Raw genomic sequence first — 22,959 nt, 5'->3', positions numbered from 1 at the left:
AAGCAAAACAAATTATTAAACAAGACTAAAAGTTACATTAAAAGTATTCAAAAAAAGTCAGATCGCTCATTTGGAAGAAGAATGCCACAATACGAAGAAATGAAATTTTACAGGAGAAGCGTTTGAAGTTGAACTGTACCAGGCAATTTGCATTAAGAAAAGTAAGTTTGCTGTGCCCTCCAGTGATTAATATTAAAACAAAAAAATCTGCCATTTTTTTCTAAAGAAGTTAACGTGCTTTGAAGGCCTTTAAGCAAAGGAAAAAAAAAAGAAAATTAAAAATTTCGTGTTGTGGCACGCTTCTTCCAAACGAGCGAGATAATGAATTAAATTAGGTCATTAAAATATTCAATAATCTGCTAAACATAAAAGCACAAATCAATAACTAACATGAAACAATCCATTAAAACATAAAATTTAAATATGAGGAACAAAAAATGGCAACAGCTATTTAATCAAAGAAGTATATTCACTAATCTTCCATAGTATATTTCCTCTAACCTCGTATTTATTTAAACAAAAAACACCTATGGCATTTCGCGCGCTTTCAAATTTTTTTTTTTTTTTTACAAAACTAGTTAACCCAAAGTGCTTTATTTGCTTATCAAATGTTGCCAAAATCAATATTTCTGAAATTTAAAACTCAATGTGGGGATGGTTTAAGTAAAGCAAATCTTTAAACAAGATTAAAAGTTTCATTAAAAGTATAAAAAAAATCAGATAATGAATTACACTAGGTCATTAAAATATTAAAAACTTCGCCAAACATGAAAGCACAAATCAATAACTAACATGAAACAATCCATTAAAACGTAAAATTTAAGTATGAGGAACAAACAAAAATAGAAACAGCTATTCAAACATTGGAGACATTTATTCACCAAATAATTCCACGGCATAATTCCTCCAACTTTGTGTGTGTATCTCTCTCTCTCTCTCTCTCTCTCTCTCTCTATATATATATATATATATATATATATATATATATATATATATATATATATATATATATATATATATATATATATATATATATATATATATATATATATATATATATATATATCCTAAGAAACATTAACATAAACTGCATTTTAAACCTTTACAATTCAAATAATAGAAATTAAATTGAATCAAACTTCACAACTCAGCTAATAGGCACCACAGGCAGCACTTTCATTCTGGTTGACGATAAATTTAATAGCAATAGAAGATTTGAACAAGCAGGAAACAAATTTTATATTGCTATTCAATATATATATGTGAATATATGAAACTATGGCACTTCTTATCAAAACTTGTACATATCATTGTGAAGACTCACTTGTGTCTCTGAGAGGCTGAGGGCCGTGGCGAGTTCCAGCCTTTCAGGGGTGGAGAGGTACCTCTGGGCTTCGAACCTCTTCTCTAGCCCGTGCAGCTGCTGGTCGCTGAAGACGGTTCGAGCCTTGCGCCGCCGGCATGGCTTGCCCCCATCCGAGGGAAACAGTGCCCCGGGAAAAGGCAGACCTGTCACGGGAAGAGGAACACATTTAGTACATGCAAATAGTGGAAGTGAAATATATCAGCAGGCGGGGAAAATATGATTAATTGAGCTTGCGTCTGACGTTAAGGTTTTCGAAATTAAGGATTGTAACGAGCTGATAACTAAAAGTTATAAGTTTGCCTTGAATAATCAGTCAATCGATTCAGATTTTTCATTCATACTATGTATCATACAAAAAGAACAATAAAGGGTTGTTCACAAATGATGTCATACTTTGAGGCGTGAGGGGGGGGGGGGGTATTGAAATTGGGATAGCTTTTGATTTGGTGGAAGGAGAGGGTAACACGTGATATCACGCGCTTTTCGTACGGATATGTTAATGAAAGATAGCGTGACATGCGACGGCGGGAGGGGAGGGGGGAATGGGAAATGTGACACTTAGTGAAAAAGTGGAGAGGGGATCAAAAATCATTATTTACTGTGCCTTAGTTTTTAAAGCTTATTAATGAAATATTTGCGAACAAATATCCAATCCAAAACAAATGGAAAAAATGATTTTAAAAAAAAAAAGGGATTATCGTCTGCAACAAAGAATAAATTCAAAAAAAAAAAAAAAATCAATAAAAATAAACACTATTTATACATCCGAAAATAAGCAGATGGTATAAGATTCCAGAGAATAAATTTCATTGACCTCATCCAAACCGCAATACATCTTGTGGTCGCTATGTGCCAATCTCAAAGTCAATAGGTTATAGAATAAACGTCAAGCTTTGGGCAAGGCGAGGACATTAAGCAATCTTGATTGCTCCATTAATGGCTTAACAGAATATAGCAAATTTTTTATTAAAATCAAAATGATAATAAATACTTTGGAGGGAGGATTTCTTTTTTGGCAGTTTTTGTCAGTATTATGAAAAATTACGCTTCATTAAAGTTGTGAATTATACTTCAAGTTACTATTTACATTATTTTCTTTTCAAAACCAGTTTCTAGTTTTGCATTATGATTTTTTCTCAAGAATAATACGATACTTCATCAAAGCATGACGAATTTTTAAAGGAAGCGTCCTTAAATAATTGGTGGATCCCAGCAAGTTCTCCATTTCTTGTAAAGCAAGTATGAAAGAAATCGAAAAGAAAAAAATAAGGAGAGAAAGATTGTAATATTTCTCCTTATTTCTTTAATAGGATAGGCTCATTTTCCATCGAGCAGAGGTGAAATATGCAAAGTTTTGCTTGAGCAAAAACTTTGGACCAAAAAAAAAAAAGAAACACATACAAAAGAAATTTGTTGCTATTTACAGTCGACGAAGCATCCCCCCCCCCTTTTTTTTTGTTCGCTCACTCTTAATTAATTATACAGAAAAAGTACCTAATACACCAATAGTGAGTGTCCCTTCACCAGCCATTTGTATTGAAAAGAATACATATACGAGTATATCGCATTTTCATAATGATTGAATTTTAATATTTTACTGTCTTTTTGACTCTACTCCGTTCGTCAAACTTCAGAGGTAAACTGGATGGAAAACGTTTTTAAAACAGCAAAGAGATCGATAAGGAACAACAGCAGTTGAAGCTAAAACTTTCAAACCCTCGAGAACACAGAAGAGTTATCCAAACTTCAATATTTCATAATTTTCTCGAAATTTTAGAATCTATCAGGAAGCGAGGATATGAACAATAAAGATTTTGAACATAAACCACAATTTCATATTCTTCGCTTTAACATCCAACAATGTCTAAAAATACTGGTTTTTCGATAATATACTTTAATATAAGTGCTTGAAAAGGTAATTAGTGTTAAATTGTTAGAACTGAGATTCATAACACGTACCGCTAAATCGCGCAGACCTTCATTTACAAGTTTTGGAGAAGTATGAATTATTATATCAAAAAATCAAAAGTTATCTTTTCATCTGAATATGTAATTAAAGTTAGTCATCTATCATAAATTGATGAACTGTTTCCAAAAACACTGATTTTTTAAAAAATGAACATTAAGTACCTGAAAAAGTAAGCAGTAGGTATTTTTGAATTTTTAAAATTTAACTTGAAAGGACTTTATTTTTCATTTGCATAGCAGTATGTTTATTAATAATAGTAAATAAAAACAATCATTTGTAAAATTTTATTTTCATCTTTATTTGTGAGCGACAATTAAAATTGGGATATTTTTCGATAACATTTGATATTTGTAGCTATAATAACTTCCTAACAGTTACAAAAAAATATGGTATTCATTCAGAACTAATGAAGAGTAAGCACAAGAACATTACTAATATTTCCTCCATCCTTATTTCTTTATTCATTTTTACTGGATTTGCTTGAATGTAAGCATAATTTAGAGAAGTTAGCCATTTAGTCTTGCAAGTACATACTTATCATACTTATGATGTTTTAATCATTTTGTGATTGACAACGAATCATTGGCTCTATTGCAGTTACAGCAAATCTCCCTTAGTCTTGACCCTAAATATTTGTGAAATCGAAATGCGTCGATTAATTCCAACTTGCACAAACGATTAGCAAAGAGAGAGATTCCAGTTACTTATTATTAAAGACGAAATCAGTTTAGAGGGCTGAAATTTTTGTGTTTTTCGTGATTTTTTTAACAGAAAAGAAACAATCTGGATATTTTTCTACTTGGAGGACATTTTATTCATTTTTTGAAGTACACCTTGTATTTTTTTTAAAAGTCATTTACACCAGAATTAGTGGTGTTAGAAGCTGTTGTCAGAGGCGTAGGAACTTTGTAGAAGTAGGGGGAGCTGGGACACAGTATAAGAAGTGTCTTGAATCTAAGGGGCAGAAGCAGAGGCGCAACCAGAAAATATTTTTTTGGGGGGGGGGGGAGGGAGGCTTTTAAACGTTTTTCCCCATAAAAAATTGGCTTCGAAGCTTCCATCTCTTATTGAATATTGTATATATACAATTGTTTATGGAGAGAATGAGGTGATTAAACTTCTGGTTTTGAAAAGGAGTCGGTTAGTACTCGAAGATGAGCACGTAGAAATAGAGGTGTTTTTGGGGTCTCTCCCGGAAAATTTTCAAAATTCTTGTTCTAAAATCGAACTTATAGGTGATCTTTGATAATGTTAAGGGGAGAAAAGGTTCGAATACCCTCCCTGAAAATTTTTCGAAATTAATGTCTTAAAACGCGATTATATACCATATTTGTTGCCTTTAGTGAAAATATGACCCGAAGGATTGTACTCGATCGATTTTTCGAACTATTTACATCTCCGTCCCAATATTTCGAATTGGAAGTCCTAAAAACGTAATTGTATTCAACCTTCAATGATGGCACGGGAAAAGGCTGTACTAGGGCTCTACTCTGGAAATTTTTTAAAATTGAAGTCCTAATAGAGAGCGTTTTTCAATGATGTAATCAGAAAAGGTTCAGAGGTTTCTTCTTAATTTTTTCGAAATTGTAGTCGCTGAAAAACGCGACTGTGGATCATATTGTTGGCGTTAGGGGTCCAGTAATTTTTTTGAAATTGAAGTCCCAAAAACGGAATATTACATAATCTCCCATGTTGTTGGAGGGCAGTGGCGGATCCACGGGGGGGGGGCTAAGGGGGCTATAGCCCCCCCCCATGAGGTCTGAACTTACACTAGATAAAATCGAAATTTCAGAGATTTTTAATAGTGCAATATTGTTACATGTTTAAGTTTGTATTATATTTAAATAAATATAGAAGCACTATCAGTGGCGGATCCACGGGGGGGGGGCTAAAGGGGCTATAGTCCCCCCCCCCCCCCATGAGGTCTGAACTTACACTAGATAAAATCGAAATTTCAGAGATTTTTAATACTGCGATATTGTAACATGTTTAAGTTTGTATTATATTTAAATAAATATAGAAGCACTATGTAGAGCGGCGTATACATGGGGGATGGGAGAGGGCATAAGGGACTGTAGCTTCTTCTCTCATTTCGTCAAAACTTACGACAGATTAAATTGTGATCTGCAATGGCACGGAACGGCTCAGAGGGAATAATTTCATTCTGCGATCGAGGTATTTTTTAATCTGAAAGTTAGCCGTAATATATTTTACATCATTCCAAGGCTAAGGGAGCTATAGCCCCCCCCCTCCTCTCCCATAAGGTCAAAATTTACACTAGATAAAACCGAAATTTCGAAGATTTTAAATACGTCAATACTTCTGCGAATTACAAACATGCATTATATTTTATTAAATATGCACACTATATACGGTGGTTTATTAATGGCGAGTTTGGGGTGGGGGGGGGGGGGGTAGTAAGGGGACTGTGACCCCTTCTCCCATTTGGCTAAAACTTACAACAGATTACAATGCGATTTGTAATTTCATGGAAAGTCTTCGAGACAATAACTTTGTTCTGCTATCGAGGTTTTTAATCTGAAGTTATTACTTTCCAATTAACGCCGTCAGTGGCGAATCTATGAGGGGGGGGGGGGCAAGGGAGTATAGCCCCCCCCCTACCTCCATGAGGTCAAAACTTATACTAGATAAAACTGAAATTTTATATTTTTTAATACTGCACTACTTATGGATATTTTATGTTTGTATTATATTAAATTAAATTTATACATTTCACTGGCAGATCTATGCGGGGGGGGGGGCTAAGGGGGTCTATAGTATCCCCTTGAGGTCAGAACTTACACTCGATAAAATTTCAGTTTTAGATATTTTTAATACTTTAATATTTTTACTAAGTTTGTAATATTTCATAAAATTTATACAGCTTCAATGGTGGATCTGTAGAGCAGTGGGGAGGAGGGGGAGGTGCTAAGGATACTATAGCAACCCTTACCATTTGGTTAAAAATTACATTCATAGAAAATGAAATTTCAGCGATTTTCATTACTGCACCACTTTTGTAAACTTAAGCTAGGATTATGTTTACTAAATTCTCTTCCTGTCAACGGACACCACTGTTCTTTGAAGCCCGCGACATCTAGAATGAAAACCTGTCGTTCACTAATCCTTTTCAAAACGTTTAGGCAGTAAATTAAGCAAGTGTACTAAGCAAGCCGGAGAGGACGATACATAATGGCTACTGACAGGTATCATCAGGAGCAGGTATGGTGCATCCCTATTTCCGCGGAAACCGATAATAGAGTCCCTCCCACTGAATTAGGAATATGCAGTCGGACTAGAAAAAAAGCAATAGTTCCTTTCTGTAATGTTGAATTGCTGACCATGTGTCTCGTTAGGACTTATGTTTATTGTAAATGAACTCTTAATAGGCTGTTTCTGCCCAGAGACAACATTGAGTACTCCTCTTTTGAACAACCAGCAATAGCACAACGAAGTAGTAATGCTCATAATATGCTAAGGTTACTGATAAGGAAACACCAAGAGCGAAAATTTAGTTAAAATAATAAAAGGTGGAAAATTGTGGAAAAGTTTTTCTGGGACGCGGCATCGGTTGTCGCAGTATTGAACTGTTGTTTTAACGAATTGCTTGTATTAAAATTCATACTTGGATTCTTGGTTTTTTCACACTTGGAAGTTTTGTTAAGAAACAAATGTGGCGATTTTGTTGGACTGGCGCTTTAAAGGGCGGGCGCAAAATTGGTGTTTGACTTGATTTATTTCGCAATTGTTTTGATATTTTAAATATAAGTATTGTCGAGTGAATATGAAGCGTCGACTTACAGATTATTTTAGTAAAAGCAATACGCATATAACTGATGATTTCCAAGGACACGATGGAGTTAGTATCGATAAAATACCATCAGATTCCAAACAGCCGTGTTCTAATAATGGACTACTACAACGCATGCCGACTACATCTAACGTTGAGAATGTGAACAACTGTACAGCTGGATGTGAGACTTCTAAAGAACAAGTAAATATATTTTCTTTAAAATTCAGCTATATTTTAAATATGTTATAACATACCAACTGTATATTGATATACAAAAATAAAATTAAAATTATCGTTTAAAGCATAAATAAGTAAAATAGTAATCATGATTGCTGGTACATGGGGGGGGGGGGGGGGTCATGTTAGCAGGAACCCCCTTTTTCAATGTAAAAAAAAGTGTGAGATTATGGAGTCTAAGACGTTTAACGAATTTCTGCATCCATAAGCTTGCACTTTTTTTTTTTTTGCATTGAAAAATCTTTTTTTTTTTTTTTTTTTTTACCCCAAAACATGGGCAAAAGATGAGGTGATTTCAAAGCAATCTGATAAAAATCAGGTGCCTTTGTTCAATTTTTAATTCATTTATTTATTTTTCACATGTTAAGTTTCAGCATTTTATACTGAGGGTTTTTTTTTTTTTTTTTGCAATACTACTATAGTTTTTTCTCTCTTCTACATTGGTACTCTCATAAGTTGAAAAAATAAAGGTGTGAATTTAGAATGTTTGCTAATGAATTAGACAAATTTTTTGAAATTTACTAAAACTTTGAAAAGGAATCTTATTTGTTCATATATTATTAAATAACTATCTTTTTGCATGAGAAAGATAGTTTCGTTTTCAGAAAATTGGTTTAACCATAAAAAATAATGAAAAATTACAGTGCTTAAATTTAAGATTTTTAAATTTTTTTTCTAGAGAATAATTCTTAAAATCGTGAGTGTTCGTAAATAGAGTTTCGTAAAATTGAGTGTCAACTGCATTTTAAATGCATTTAAACCGTTTTGAACATTCAAGATTTTTTGTATCAGGTAAATTATTTCTATTTGAATGTATTTTTAAGATAGGAATATGTATTATAATTTGTAGGGAATATATTAAATTACTTAACTTTTAAATGTATTTTTTTTTTAGAATCCTACTGATATAACATCTTTAACAAATTATCAATTATATGATATTGGATTAGCTGTTGGAAAGATTTTAGATGACGATAAAAAGCTGAAATATTTAAATGAAACATGGAAGCCTCCGGTGAGTTATAGCTTTCCAACAAGAGCTGAAGGAAAGCAGAACCGTAAATTTAGACGAGAATGGTTGGAGCAGTACAATTGGCTTGCTTACAGTGAGCTTTCGTCTGGTGGATTTTGTAAAATGTGCGTTCTGTTTGCACCAACTGGAGCTGGAATTGGAAATCAGGTGAGAAATTCCATCAGTTCATAAGTGGCATTTTTCAGAATTGAATTGAATTTTTTTTTTAATAGTGTCAATATTCTTTATAGGCAAAATAATAGTTTAAGCGCTCTTCTCGATATTTTTTTTCTGTTTTTTTTTTTTTTTGGTTTATTTCTTAGATTCTTCCATTAAGTGGTGGTCAAAAGTTCTTTACGGCTATTTCATTTATACTGACTGTCGTTATTAAGTACATTTGAAAAATAGAAAAATTCAAGATAAGAAAGACCGCGATCTTTTAAAAAACGGGAATCGCGCAACCCCGCGCCTTAGTGCGAACTCAGCTTTAGGTTTTACGCAAATCTCATGACCCACTGAATACATTTCACGATGTCAATATCGATCAAGCTTCCATCATTCACAAGCCAAAGGAAGAAATAGACCAAAACAACCTCGTAGATAGAAAAATTATTATTAAAACAGTTCATTTAAATTAATTTTTAATTATTTTTGAAACATCAATGACAAAATATCTATGTTAACAGTTTTAACGTCGATGGCATCAATACATCATATTTTTTACATATGTTTAAGGCTTGTAAACTAAAAGTTATCATATTAGACAAGTAAATTCATAAGCTGTATTTATTCATAACAAATTTATTTTTTTAATTGTCTAAGCAAAGTCCATAAAAATAGGAAGAATGGTAATTTTAATGAATTATTGAAATTACCTCAATTCGAAATCAAGTAATACAAAGGAATAAGCAACTCATGCATACTGTTAAAAGATAAAACCTCGAATATCAACATAAATTAGTTTGAATTATTTCGAAAGACTTTTGCTTCTAATGTTCCACCCGGTTCTTAACACCTAAATTGGGATATTAATTGAGCGTCAAATTTTTTTTTATATTGCAGTTTAATAAGATGTTTATTTATTTTCAGGTGCTTAAAACATTCGTTAAGGAGCCGTTGATTAAGTTTAAGAAAGCTACAGAAGAACTAAAATATCACCAAACTACCCAATACCATCAATTTTCTGTGGAAAAAGCCCTGCATTTTAAACAATCCATGGAGCCTATTCCTGGAAGTTCAGTAAGTCATGTTGGCCTCCTGATAGACGCTAGAAAAGCCTCTATAATAGAGCAAAATTTAAAACGCTTGAAGCCTATAGTAAAAACCGTACTGTTTTGTGCCCATAACAATCTGCCTTTGAGAGGTCATAGGGATGACGGCAATTTGAACAGCAGGGAAGAGCAAGAAAATGCATTAAGAGGAAACCAGGGTGTTTTCAAAAGTCTATTGGCTTTTAGAATTGATGCTGGTGATGAAGATTTGAAAACGCACCTTACCACTTGCAGAAAAAACAGTACACATATCAGCAAAACAATCCAAAACGACATAATCGAATGCATTGGCGATTATATCCGTTCGGAGATTACGAGTAGTATACAAAAAGCCAAATACTTCTCAATACTATGTGATGAAACCACAGATGAAAGTAAGAAGGAGCAGCTTACGTTTTGTGTGCGATATGTCGACATAGACAGTTTCACAACCAGGGAAGATTTCCTTGGATTCGTGGAACTCAAAGCGACAACTGGTTTATCGATTAAATCCGCAATAGACGAAGAACTGACAAAACTGAATTTGTCTTACAAATACCTCTGTGGACAAGGCTACGATGGAGCAAGCAACATGTCTGGGCCATTTAAGGGCGTTCAAGCTCTAATTTCCGAGGAGCAACCCCTCGCCATTTATACTCATTGTTTCAGCCATTCCCTGAATTTGTGCATCACAAAAAGCTGCCAAATTCCTGTTATAAGAAACGTAATGGGAACAGTTGAGACTGTCTCTGTGTTTCTCTCGGCTTCTGCGCACAGAACAAATGCATTAATCGATGTTGTAGAAAAGCAAGACTTTTCGGAAACTAAAAAAAAGAGATTGAAAGCACTTTGCCCTACACGGTGGGTAGAAAGGCATGACAGCCTAATAACATTTAAGGAACTACTTGTTCCTGTTGTGACTGTGCTGGAAAGTTTACATACAACTGCCTCTTCCGAAGCGTCAACAAAAGCATATATGTTAAATGCTTCAATAAAAAGGAGTGAATTTATTGTTGGCGTCGAAATATCAGTGTACTGTCTCAGTTTGACACTGAGGCTAAGTCAGCAGTTGCAAAGCCCGAAGCAGGATTTGTCTTCTGCATTAGCTAATGTGTCTCAAGTTTTGGACACTTTTCGGAGTGTAAGACAAAACGCAGAACTCGAATTTCAAACTATTTACAAAAACTGCCTTGAAATTGCTGAAGAATTGGATCTGGAGTTAGAAATACCCAGATCAGGAAAGCGTAAAAGTGCTCGAGACTGTACACCTCCAGAAAATCCAGAAGTTTATTTCAGACGAACAGTCTTTCTTCCTCTGATAGATCACTTCATTTCCGAGATTGATTGCAGATTTAGCAGAGATTTTCTTGGAGTGCTTCCCCTCGAAGGTCTAATTCCATCGAACTTGTCGAGGTATACTGACAAAAATATTATAACTGCTGCAGAAAAATACAGGAATTTTACAGATGAACTAGGAAGTTTGAGCTTGCTATTAGCAGAAATCAAGATGTGGAGGAATAAATGGCTGCCGATATGCGGTCCTCCTACAACAGCTATCGGAGCACTGAAAGAGCTAGACCCTTCGTTTTTCCCATCTATTGCTGTTCTTCTCCAAATTTTCGCAACAATCCCAGTAACGACTTCAACAGCTGAACGTAGTTTTTCTACCTTAAAAAGGATAAAAACCTATTTAAGAAGCACAATGGGAGAAGTACGGTTAAATGGACTTGCTCTAGCAAATGTGGCAAGAGATAGAGATGTATCTGTCGACAAAATAATTGAACTCTTCTGCAAAAGTAAGAAGAGGAGAATGTGCTTGGAAAACTGGGAACATGTCAAATAATGTTTAAAGTATTTTTTTTTTGTTTTAAACTAGAGTAACAAATTAAATCATTTTATTTTCTTACAACTAATGTGCCGACTGTGTTTTTGAAAAATTGTTTCATAATCATTTTAAAAAATAAACTCTTTTGACAATTTTTTAGTGTATTTCATGTTTTACAAGTTAAAAATAAACATATGCTTATTTTAAATAACAAATGTCGTAACATTCTCGTGAAAAGGATGCTGAACGATATTATACTGGACTTTTTTTTTTTTTTTTAACAGACCTAAGTTAGCCCCCCCCTTGTCCAAGTTCTAGATCCGCCACTGTTGGAGGGCAAGGCATTTAAGGACTCTCTTCCGGAAATTTATGCTATGCGCATAAACCAAAAACACAATTCGAAATTTGATGTTTTTTCTCTCTCAATAGCCGTAAATTGGTTTGAAATGTCTCTAAATTAGTTAATTTATACCATTCTATAGTGAAGTGCTTGATAAAATGCTTTAAAGACAAGAATCGGATCGAAAACAAGGTATAAGAAAATGTCAAATGCAAAATTAACAAAGCGTGATCGGAGATTTACAGTTAAAAAAATTATGAAAAATACACCTTTGAGTGATGAAAAATTTTCTGCAGAATTGAATGAAACATTTTCGTTTAATTTCCCCCTAAAATTATTCGCCAAGTTCTCTGATTACGTGGATTAAATGGGATCTCTTCCTGCAGAAATTTTCTTGTTCGTGCGAAAAACAGAAAGCTTACGTTTTCCGCCGTAAAATCAATGATAAATAAGCTTAAAACATTTTGGAACAACGTCTTACTTAAAGATAAAAATTAATTCAACATTTTGGGTTAAATTGTTGCATAATTGTAAATAGAAAAAAAAAAGAGAAATTAAATCTAAAGAACTTCGTTGGGATCAGTTAATCAGGACGGTGAAGGTATTCTTGTGTGAGGGTGCAGGACTTGGAAGTTTGAAAATTTTCGATGAATCATGCTGTTCAGTGAAATATTTTTAAAAACAATTTCAAATTATTAGCCCAAAATTTGGCAATCGGAAACAACTTCGTTTTTTTAAATCAAGATAACGACAAGAAGCACACGTTTGCGTTTGGTGCCTCAAATATTGTCATTAAGCTTAGAAATATCTCCTCAATCGCCAGATTTAAACTTAATAGAACATATTTGGAGATATCTGGTGGATATATTACGAAAATACACTATTGAAACGGAAAGCGAATTACAAACAGTAAGACTCGAAGTGCGGCTGAACACTTACTCAGAAATTGTTCAAAAAAAAAAAAAAAAAAAAAGAAAGAACGAAAAAAAAAACAAAAAAAAAAAAAAAAAAAAACAATGAAATCTATTCCCAGGCGTTTAAAAGCTGTTGCTGATACTGCATGATATTCTACTAAATAATAACTTAGTAAAAAGTTAGATTATTCACTACTTTTTTGACATTTTTTCAAAGTGTACGAAGACTTTTGTGAGATTAAGTTTCTGGCACTTTTTGATTATTGATTTCTTAAAAATCAAGTTTTATTATGTTATGAACAATTTTCATGTAGTTTTGTTAAAAAATAAACCATAGATCTTATAATTAAATACCCGTTCCAAAATATTAATTTTAACGAATCGATAATGGCGTATTTCATCAAAAATCGTGAGTGTACGAATACTTTTGGGAGCCACTGTAAGTATTTGGAAAGTTGAAATTATTTGAACAAGTTCAACATTATTTTAACAAGTACAAACAACTTTAGTAACCTTTTTTCAGTCATGTCTGGAGCACCTTCCATGTTATTCATATTTAAATGCCAAACTGGCTCATTATCTATTTTTGTGATCATTGGACTAATGGCGAATCCGGGGGGGGGGGCGGCTATGAGGCTGCAGCCACCCCCACCCCAGAAATAAATTCTTTCATACTCTGTCTATGCATCTTAATGTTAAAAATATATATATATATAATTTCCTACATCCATTCTATCTTTATCAATTAATTTTTTTTCGCTCTTCTTAAGGTTGATACACAAATTTGCGATAATAACAGGAGTGTTAGTTTTCCGAAATTTCCCTTCAAATTTCTGAACTTTTTCCCTACCTGTTCCAAATATTTATACATTTACTCACTGAAAGAAGGAAAGGAGAAAAAAGTGTAGATATAATATAGCTACTTGTTTTTCTTTCTTTCTCTCTTTAATTTTCGTGTTTAATATCAATTCTTAAAATTTTGTCTTCTTTCTGACTGTTTTTCACTATTTGTTTAACCTCTTTCAGCTTTTTTTTCTTCTGTTTCATTTACATCACCTTGTCAACGTAATTGTTTTGCATCCTTAACAAGAATTGAAAATTTTGCCTTCAAATTGCATAACAAATGTGTCTAAACGAATGAAAAAACTTTGAATATACATTTAAAATTTAGAGTTTTAACACTGAATACCAAATTTTAGATAATTTCAAATGTAACTCAGAAAGATTCATTAGTCATTAACACCCCTAGATAGCAGATAATGATACAGAACACTTTCGTTTACATCGATAAACTTTGGTAATGACGAGGAGACCTCAGCAAGAATTTTAACTACCTCAGCCGCCCCCAGAACAAAATTCTGGATTCGCCACCGCATTGGACAAAAAAACCGCATGCAAAACTAATAAGAATATGAACTGAACTGCAATGCCGCTCTCGAAAGCCGAAACACGAGCTCAAGGTGGGGAGCAAATCCATATTGGTACTGGTACTGATTTTCGCAGGCCGCGGGGTTGAGCCCACTTTTCCGCATTTGTGGAATCAAGAGATGTTTTAACAGTAAAAAATGGGTGAAGGTGAATTCAAGTGCACTGACCACTCCGTCTGCCCCCTACTTTTGTTGCTTATTGGGTGGAAATTCCGAAATTCCTAGAAAAGGCAGATCACATTTTTGAAATCAGGTTTGAGGAAATCAATGTACGGCAATAAGCTGCAGTGCTAGAATTTTCCGGGGGAGCTGAGCCGGTTTGATATATTCCAGGGGGAGCTCAAGCTCCCCCAGCTCCCCCGGTTCCGACGCCTATGGCTGTTGTCCATAGGCGGTCTCCATCAGAACTTGTTGCTGGTGGGCATTACCAAATCCACAATTTTTATCTGTAGTCATTAAAAGTTTTCTTACTCGTAAACAACATATTTAACTAGAATATAAACTGAATTGTGATAAAAAAAATTGAAAATTGCACGTTTTTAAGGTTTGATTACGATGTTATGCTTTTCTACCATTTTTTTCACATTTCTTGCTTTAAAAAAATATATTAATAATATCATTAAAGAGTTAGGATCATGTAGTATATGATTTAATAAAGAATATTCAAACATATTTTCAGAACGGTTGGTCAAAAAATCTTTGATCCAGAATGCCCACCAGATGAAAAAAGTTGTTTCGAGAAAAACGCGTTTGAAAAAAATGCTGTGAACGTTTTCGAATTTCCGCATTCACTTTAAGTGCTCATATCATCGGAACTAATCGGAATTTTTCACTGAAATTTTGGGCATATTCTTGAACAGTTTTACTACCATCTTCGGCCTTAAAAAAAGTTGATTTTTCGACCAGTCCAAACTGGTTTCCCTTCTTAAACCGTGTGAACATTCCTTTACTAGTTATAGAAAAATCGATAAAATACTTCAATCGATATGCTTTAGGCTTTAAATTGACGAGTTTGAAAACATATTCGTTTTTAAAAAATGTTCTCTATAGGAATGTACTCATTGGTTTTTAGATCATGTATTCTAATTCTAAGAATACTTAATTTTAGATGTTTCAAACGAAAGAAGTTTTATCATTAAGAGTAACTTCGAACCATTATTGGTACGTGTTGCAGGTGTGACCGTACGATCACGTCCGCAACACGTACAAATTGTCATTTTTCAAGTGCAAAGTATTATTATTTTACAAAGTTGCTACTTTATATTATGTAAATACATTTTATATTATGCTACTTAATATTACGTATATATAGAAATAAATATGTCTACAGATTGATTTCTTATGTATCTGAATATGTCACAATTAAAAACCAAAGTTAGAATTCGGGGGAAAAGTTCAAATACGTGCTTAAAAATGTCACACCCAAGCTAATGGATTTAGCAGTGTCAAACTTGCTCTGAATATCTTTCCTTAGGTATGGGTCGTTTAAATAAACCAGTAGTGACCCCTTCAAGGTTTAAAACACACTAGTAGTGAATGGATGAAACGCTTGTTTAATGTAATTAAAAAATAACGAAAAAGTGACATAACAGAAAAAATAACATCCGAAACGCTGGTCATTATTCCATTTTCTTCTTCTATGTAACAAGTACACCATTACGATTTAGTGCAGCCGAAACGTAGATCGCTTAAATAGGGTAATTAAGAGCAAAACAGCAACAAACATGGAAGGGTCATTGTCGTTAATATACCATTTATAAGCAGTTTCGAGTAGTGATCATCTTCACTTAATGAGCCTTTTGCACTAATTGGTGCATTGATTACCGAGCTAAATGCCAATTAGGAGGACATTTATAGCTCGAACACACCCTTGTTAAGACGCAAATCCTCGAAGTTTCACATCGTGTAACAGAATCATTGAAATTAATATCTTCATTAAAATAACTTCAAATTACCTGTTTCGTTGTGAAATAATTATAATTTTGTTGCTTTAAAATAGTACTTGCAGGACGGGTTTTAGCATGGGTTTTGCATAATTATTTGCATGCATTTATTCAGATGTTTAATGTAAAGTTTGTGAATTTTTAAGATATTAATTTGAAAAACAATGTTCATTTTTTTTGCATTGTAACATGTTTATAAATGTTTATCGATGAAAACATTTTTTAAAATTACATATTCAATGATACTTGTAGATGACAATTGAAATTTGCATTTTTCATCAGTGTTTGACCCTTAGATTATAATAAACTGGGTTGACTTAGGGAAGGGGGGAAACGGACGGGGTCATCGCCCCTCCCTCCCCCCGAGTTAGAAAACCTGAGTAATGAATTTTTCGCTTTTTTAATATTACTCCGTTTGAAGAATTTTTTTTTCACACATAAATATAAATAAAAGATTCATCTCTTGTCTTTCATGCGATTACAGCCGAACTGAGTTCTGCACTCCTTATATAGGCTGATCTGAAACCCTCTCTCGCCTCTTCTTTTCCCTTAAAGAACAAGAAGTTCTGTCTAGATCTAGACAAGCCTACTTTCCCGTATACCCATACTACTTTCTAGTACCTGATCAATATTCTCAAAAATAGCTAAACTCGCAAATTTTTTCAAACATATTTTTAAAATACTTTAAGCTGATTTCTAGGAATAAAATATTCCTCACTCATTTAAAAAAAATTAAATGCGTAAAAAAAATAGCCTCAACTTTTAAACAAAGCAGCTAATACACTTTTTTCCATAATTTTTTTTAACAGCTTTCAAAACGAAAAAATAATAATTAACATTAATAAGCTCATTAAAATAAATACATCATATCAAAAAAAAAAAAAAAAAATCATTTCTTTTTTCCCCTGTTGCCAAAAACAATTTTTTAAATGAATTAATGCACTTACCAAAATAAATAAAAACAATAAAATGTCCACTTAAAGAAAAAATTTTCATTGTCAAAAAAAAAAAAAAAAAAAAAAAAAAAAAAAATCGTCTGCGCATATTTTTATGTAGAAACATAAATGACTTCGAGTTTATTCGCCGAAAACTGAATACCTAAATCAAAATTTTAGCGTAAAAATAAAAACAAGTCAAATCAACAATAATTATTTCACAGTCAGAACCATAGCTGCGGAGTCGGAGTCAATCTCATTTTGGGGTAAAGGAGTCGGAGTCGAATGTCTAAGAATCGGAGTCAGTCATTTGTCCTCCGTGTATAAATTTTTGCCAAAGCTACGAAGTCAGAGTTGAAGTCGGGGAGTCAGAGTCCGATTAATTATCGGGTATAGGAGTCGGAGTCAAGTGCCCCTAAATTCTTGGAGTCGAAGTCTGTTGTTTGGCGTCAATAGCTATTTCCAACAAAATTTGTTTGGAAAAAAATCCGCCTTCAAGTGCGGAATCTACATTGACTTTCAGTTTCCCCGTAGGGGCTAATGTTAAGGGATTTGAACTGTTCAAAATTGAACGGAAAATTGTTCAAATGAAAAAGATATTTTATATACAAGTATTTCATCAAAAGCTTTTTCCTACAAAGTTAATCCGCCCCACAGTTCGGAATTGCCTTGAATTTCCCCGTAGGCGCTAATGTTATGTTTTTTTGAACTGTTCAAAATTGAACAAAAAATAGTTCAAATCAAAAAGTGAAATATGGGAATGAGGTGTCCTCGCCGATATTTTTCGAACAAAAAAAAAAGTTTGTTCGAATTGGACTATTCATTCAAAAGTTATTGGGGGGGGGGGGGGCAGACAGACAGACAGACCGACAGACGTTTTTCCCCATCTCAATACCCTACTTTCCAATTTTTAATTTTTCAATATTTATTTAATTATTTTATTTATTTTTGACTTTTTTTTTTTGTTTTTGCGATATTTTTAAGATGCATTAAGCCTTCTTTCATGCTTTTTTTTTTCTTCTTTTTCTGACTTTTACTGGGAAAGTAGGCTAAAAAGCAAATTTATTTTGGAAACCTATATAAAGCCTTAAGCAGGGTTGCAAAAATTTAACTACTTAGACTTTCTTCTGAAGTGCTGACGTTTTACATTATTTCGGTTATTCATTATACGATGACTGGGACAACTATTGGTTTATGACAAATTAATTTATTTCTATACTTGAAAATTGTTTCAGTTTGATAAGATTGACGGAAATAAGTCTTATACAGGAATTATTAAAATAGAATCCGTGGTTGAGAATAAAATGTTGTTGGTATTATTTCCAAGAACAAAAACATAAAACGTTTATAAGAAGCACAATTGCCGTTCCTGGCAACTGCCTGTACTCTAAAAACAACAATTTTAAAAATGACAAAAAAGTACTCAAATTTGAACACATTGCGAGTCAAAATGACTCCGACTACGTGGTATTCAAATTTGAAACATTCAAATACTCATCAAATACTCAAATCAATATGTGTGCTCATTTTTGAGATATTTGTGCTCATTTTTGAATATGTATTAATTTTAAAACTGAGGATTATTTACTCATTTTTCATTATGAAATAATTCAGCACACTATTTGAAAAAATGGGTACTCATATTTGAAACGGAAGGTTTCACATGTGTCTCAGTGTAAACTTCTTTTTAAAAAGTTTGTCTGTATATATGATGTATTGTATGTAAAATAATGTAATAATTAAAATAAATGTTCCCAACTCCGCATTGAGGTTATAAACAATTTCCCTTTTGGTCGGAAGTGTGGGGAGATAGGGAAGAGATACGATCCTCGGTCCGGGCACCGTTATGTATCAGGATAGAACTGTCTTCATAGCAACTGGTATAAAAGAACACTGTTCATTTGGATCTATTCAAGGTTCATTGTATGTAAACAAATTATGCTAATATTTTCTCCGTCAATTTCTCTATTTTTTATCCTTCCATAAATTGTGAGTTTCTTTTAGTGTACTGCATAATTTAGAGAAGTTAGCCGTTTAATCCCCCATTAAAAAGCAAGTTTTTAAAATGCTGTTTTGATCATTTTCTGTTTGGTTGATAGCAAGTCATTTGACCTATTGCCGTCCGTGAAAACATTTCTCAAAATTAATACGTCATAGTAAGTCTTTACAATGCACGAAAGTCAAACTGGTATTGATTAACAACAAATTGCACAGACTTAGCAAATTAATGTGAAAATAAAGGTTTTATGTTTATTCTAATTTTAGAAAACGCCATTTATCTCCATGCAAATACTTTGTGAGTATTTATGCTTTTATTTCAATACTAAATTACAGTTTACACCTTTTCTTGTAAATACAAATGTTTAACCTTTTCCTGTAGAAAAGTATTTTTCCTTAAATGTCAGCCAAAACTGAAAACTTTTCAAGCAGTAAAAATATGCAATTTGTTTGTAGTATCTGCAGAAATGAGTTTTTAAGGTATTCGAAAAAATGAGCTTTGGATTTCATACTAACAATGGGGTAACGTTGGAATTTGACAACTTTTTACCCGACTGCGCGTGCGCGACGCAAAGGAGGGTAATGTGTTTATCAGTCTATGTATGTATGTATGTCGATTCCTATGTGGCGTTTTACAGGCTAAACGCCTTGACCAATTTTGATAATTTTTACGTCAATTGATTTGTCTTAACCTTGAGAGTGTCACTAAACACATGACAGTAATCAAAAGTACCATTTCAAAAACCAGTTGCCATTATGTCAGTTTGGGATCAGCGCACGCTGGATGTCGCACACTGTGTCGCACGCTACCTGCGTGTGACAAATGCAGATAGTTTTCACTGCCTGAATTTTTTGTTTACTAAGTCTACTAATTGGGGTCTCAGTGGCCGAGTGGTCTAAGCGATTGCTTCTCTCACTTGAGGCGGTGGGTCAAGACACCCTTTCTCCGGGTGTACTTTCCCCTCATTCTGATGTAAATTATTTCATGTGTTCTTTATATATATGCTGTACTGTAATAAAAAATATATTATGCGTAACGAAGGCAAGACACTAAGATTGTAGTCCTCATTAAAATAAACCCGTGCAATAAGCACCAAAAGAGAGTCTACTAATTCGATTTTCATCTCTAACATGTTGCATTTGTTTTTGCCTTGATTCAAGGGACGGAGTTTCGTGTACTTTCTCGACAGGCTTTTTTAGTTTTGCGAGAAAGATTTGACTGACGACGTTTCTGATTTCGCATCATCATGAGTTATACAGACTCTTTATATAGCTGTGCTGTGGTTGACTAATGTTCGTGCATTTTTGCCGAATGTCAAGCACATGTAGCTTTAAGCCGAGTTAAGTTCCTAGAGGGACTTGGCTTTAGGGCAGTAACTTACTGAATAATTATCAGGAGTTTAGACCACCGCAAGTTACTTAATAAACGTCACGATACAAACAAACCCTCAATGAAATGACAAGGTTGCGAAATGTACCGTCTTATAATCATAACTAAGTCAATGAAAATTACCTAAAAAGTGTAAAATAAAAAATTATTAAATAAAAACAAAAAACCCTACTGCATAAAAACCAAAAAAACTAAAAAGAAAAATGCATAAGCCCAGTAGTTTAGAGTGTATTAAGTACTACTGAATACCTATATCGTTGAAATAGTTTTATAACCATACACAGATAAGATAAATCATAAATTCAAAAGCAGAATAGAAGGATCAACAGTCAGGGCCCATTCAAATTTTACGGGGCTCCTTGAATCAGCAAGGAATGTTCCTCGACTATTGATCCTTCTATTCTGCTTTTGAATTTATGATTTATCTTATCTGTGTATATATGTATATACGGTTATATAAAACTATTTCAACGGTATAGTTATTCAGTAGTATTTAATACATTCTAAACTACTGGGCTTATGCATTTTTCTTTTTAGTTTTTTTGGTTTTTATGCAGTTGGGGTTTTTTTATTTAATTTTTTTTTCACGTTTTATTTGGTTTTTAGTGGGAACTAAATAAGCAGTCTTAGACACTAAAACTAACGTACCACAGTTGACAAAAATGCTGAAAAATGAAAAATTTGCAGATACTGCTCCTTTACCTTTCGACAGCAGAATAGTACGTTAACTAAGGTTAATAAGATAAATAAATACCTTTATGCTGAACAGTAAAGTAACGTAAAGTAACAAAGTCTAAAAAGCACAAATTCGCAGATTACTGCAGGTATATGTTTCGGCGTTTCAGGGAACGCCTTTTTCAATGCAAAACGTAGTGAGCTTGTGGATGAAAAGACATTCGACAAAAACTTTTGTCGGATGTAAAAATAAATCTTGAACTTAGAGGCGAAGTGGCTCCAAACAAACTTAGTAGGGAAAAGGCGTTCTCTGAAACGCCGAAACATATGTCTGCAGTACGTTAACAGTTTCAAAAACAGTCAAATTTTAAAATATTTGTCTCATTAAAACGTTTTTTTGACACAAAGTATTAATATTTCATTCATTATTATTAACATCGTTAATGTTGCAATTACTATTAACGTAGATTATGACAGAACATTTTAAACTATCAATTTGATGCGATTTCTTAACACTGATAATATTCAGATCTAAATGGATTAACTGCATAGAAGCTTAAGTTTGAATCGTTAAATTATAATAAGCTAAGTACAATGAATTGGAAATGTTAGTAGTAGTAGTCAAACTTCGATTATAACTGCTTTAAATATCCTACGAGGAGATTTATGTAACTATTTTGGCTACTTGCGTTGGTAATATTGGAGTAAGTTCTACGTTTTGTAAATTTTAGATGTTCATACAGTTGGTCTCGTAACTGTTCTCTCACTCAGTTGCTAGACACCGTCATCGTAATAATTTTTCCATATCCAGTGTAGAAGGCATTCGTTTAAAACGTACACTGTTAAAAATTCAAGAAGATTTGCTGGTAATTGTTACTGTAAAATGGCGGGCTAACGCATCGCTGATTTTTACGGTAATTTTTACCGGAGAAATAAGCGATCCCAGCGCCAATTGGTTGCTGCGGCCTACCAAGGAAACCGTAAAATTTTACAGTAACATTTGATTTTTACGGTATTAGTTACTGGCAACATGGATGCCAGTAACAATTACCGTAAATTTTCCGGAAATTTTTTAACAGTGTAGGGTAATCCTACCTGCAAACAAACGCACCACAGTAAATAAACAGTTCAGGTTTTTTTCTGAAAAAAAAAAGAAAGCTTTAAATTTTTTTTTTTCTTCTTTGAACAGTAACTTTCTTCAATGCTGCGGAGATGGAGGAGGGGAGGACAACAAGGGAAAAGGGCGAAAAGATCCGTGAATGAAAACGATTTTGAACAAAGTAAAAAAAGAAAAGAAAATATAGTAATATAGAGCATGAAATAAAAATGATTGTAAAATAAATACAATTTATGAATACGCATCAATTAAACTTTGGTTTTAAAAAGCAAAGATCCCACATGTTTATTGACAAAAAAAAAAAAATTCTTTCTTGTTCACAAGTTAAACATATACGTTTGCTGAGCTACTGAATCACCCCCTTTTACTTAAACCACCAACAAACACGAAGCAAAACGATAAAAGTCCTCTCAGTATTTTTTTTTCTGAACAATTTCATATACCTGTAAAAATGTTTTCAATGTCATGCATCAAATGCAACAATTGTTAATGAAATAAATTACTGTAAATGAAATCGTAATTGTTTTTTTACTGTTGGTCAGACTACCTTATGCCTGTATGTAGTTCTGAAGCATAACTTAATTTGAAATTCAAAATTACAAATGTTTTAAGCGCAGTTTTCAATCAAAATTACATATTACTAAACTAATTCGTTGCCGTCTGTTACAGTAGGAAACCTATTTTCAAAATTACTTGAAGGATTAAATAAATAATTTTATAAATGCTAGTGCAAAACTTCTCGTCAAAGTTACGTTAGTGTCCACAATG

At 33.2% G+C, this 22,959-nt stretch overlaps 1 protein-coding gene across 1 annotated transcript in view; it reads right to left on the bottom strand.

The window, feature by feature from the left end:
• LOC129226747 (brain-specific homeobox protein homolog) overlaps nt 1-22,959 on the bottom strand; it is a 79,917-nt gene that overhangs the window by 16,046 nt on the left and 40,912 nt on the right. Inside the window, exon 2 of the mRNA XM_054861378.1 lies at nt 1,325-1,509. Within this exon, the coding sequence (XP_054717353.1) occupies nt 1,325-1,509 (185 nt within the window). The remainder of the gene's footprint in view (nt 1-1,324; nt 1,510-22,959) is intronic.

Source organism: Uloborus diversus, chromosome 7 (genome assembly GCF_026930045.1).
Source record: "Uloborus diversus isolate 005 chromosome 7, Udiv.v.3.1, whole genome shotgun sequence".
Lineage (NCBI taxonomy): Eukaryota > Metazoa > Arthropoda > Arachnida > Araneae > Uloboridae > Uloborus > Uloborus diversus.
This window is presented reverse-complemented; position numbering and strand designations above follow the sequence as displayed.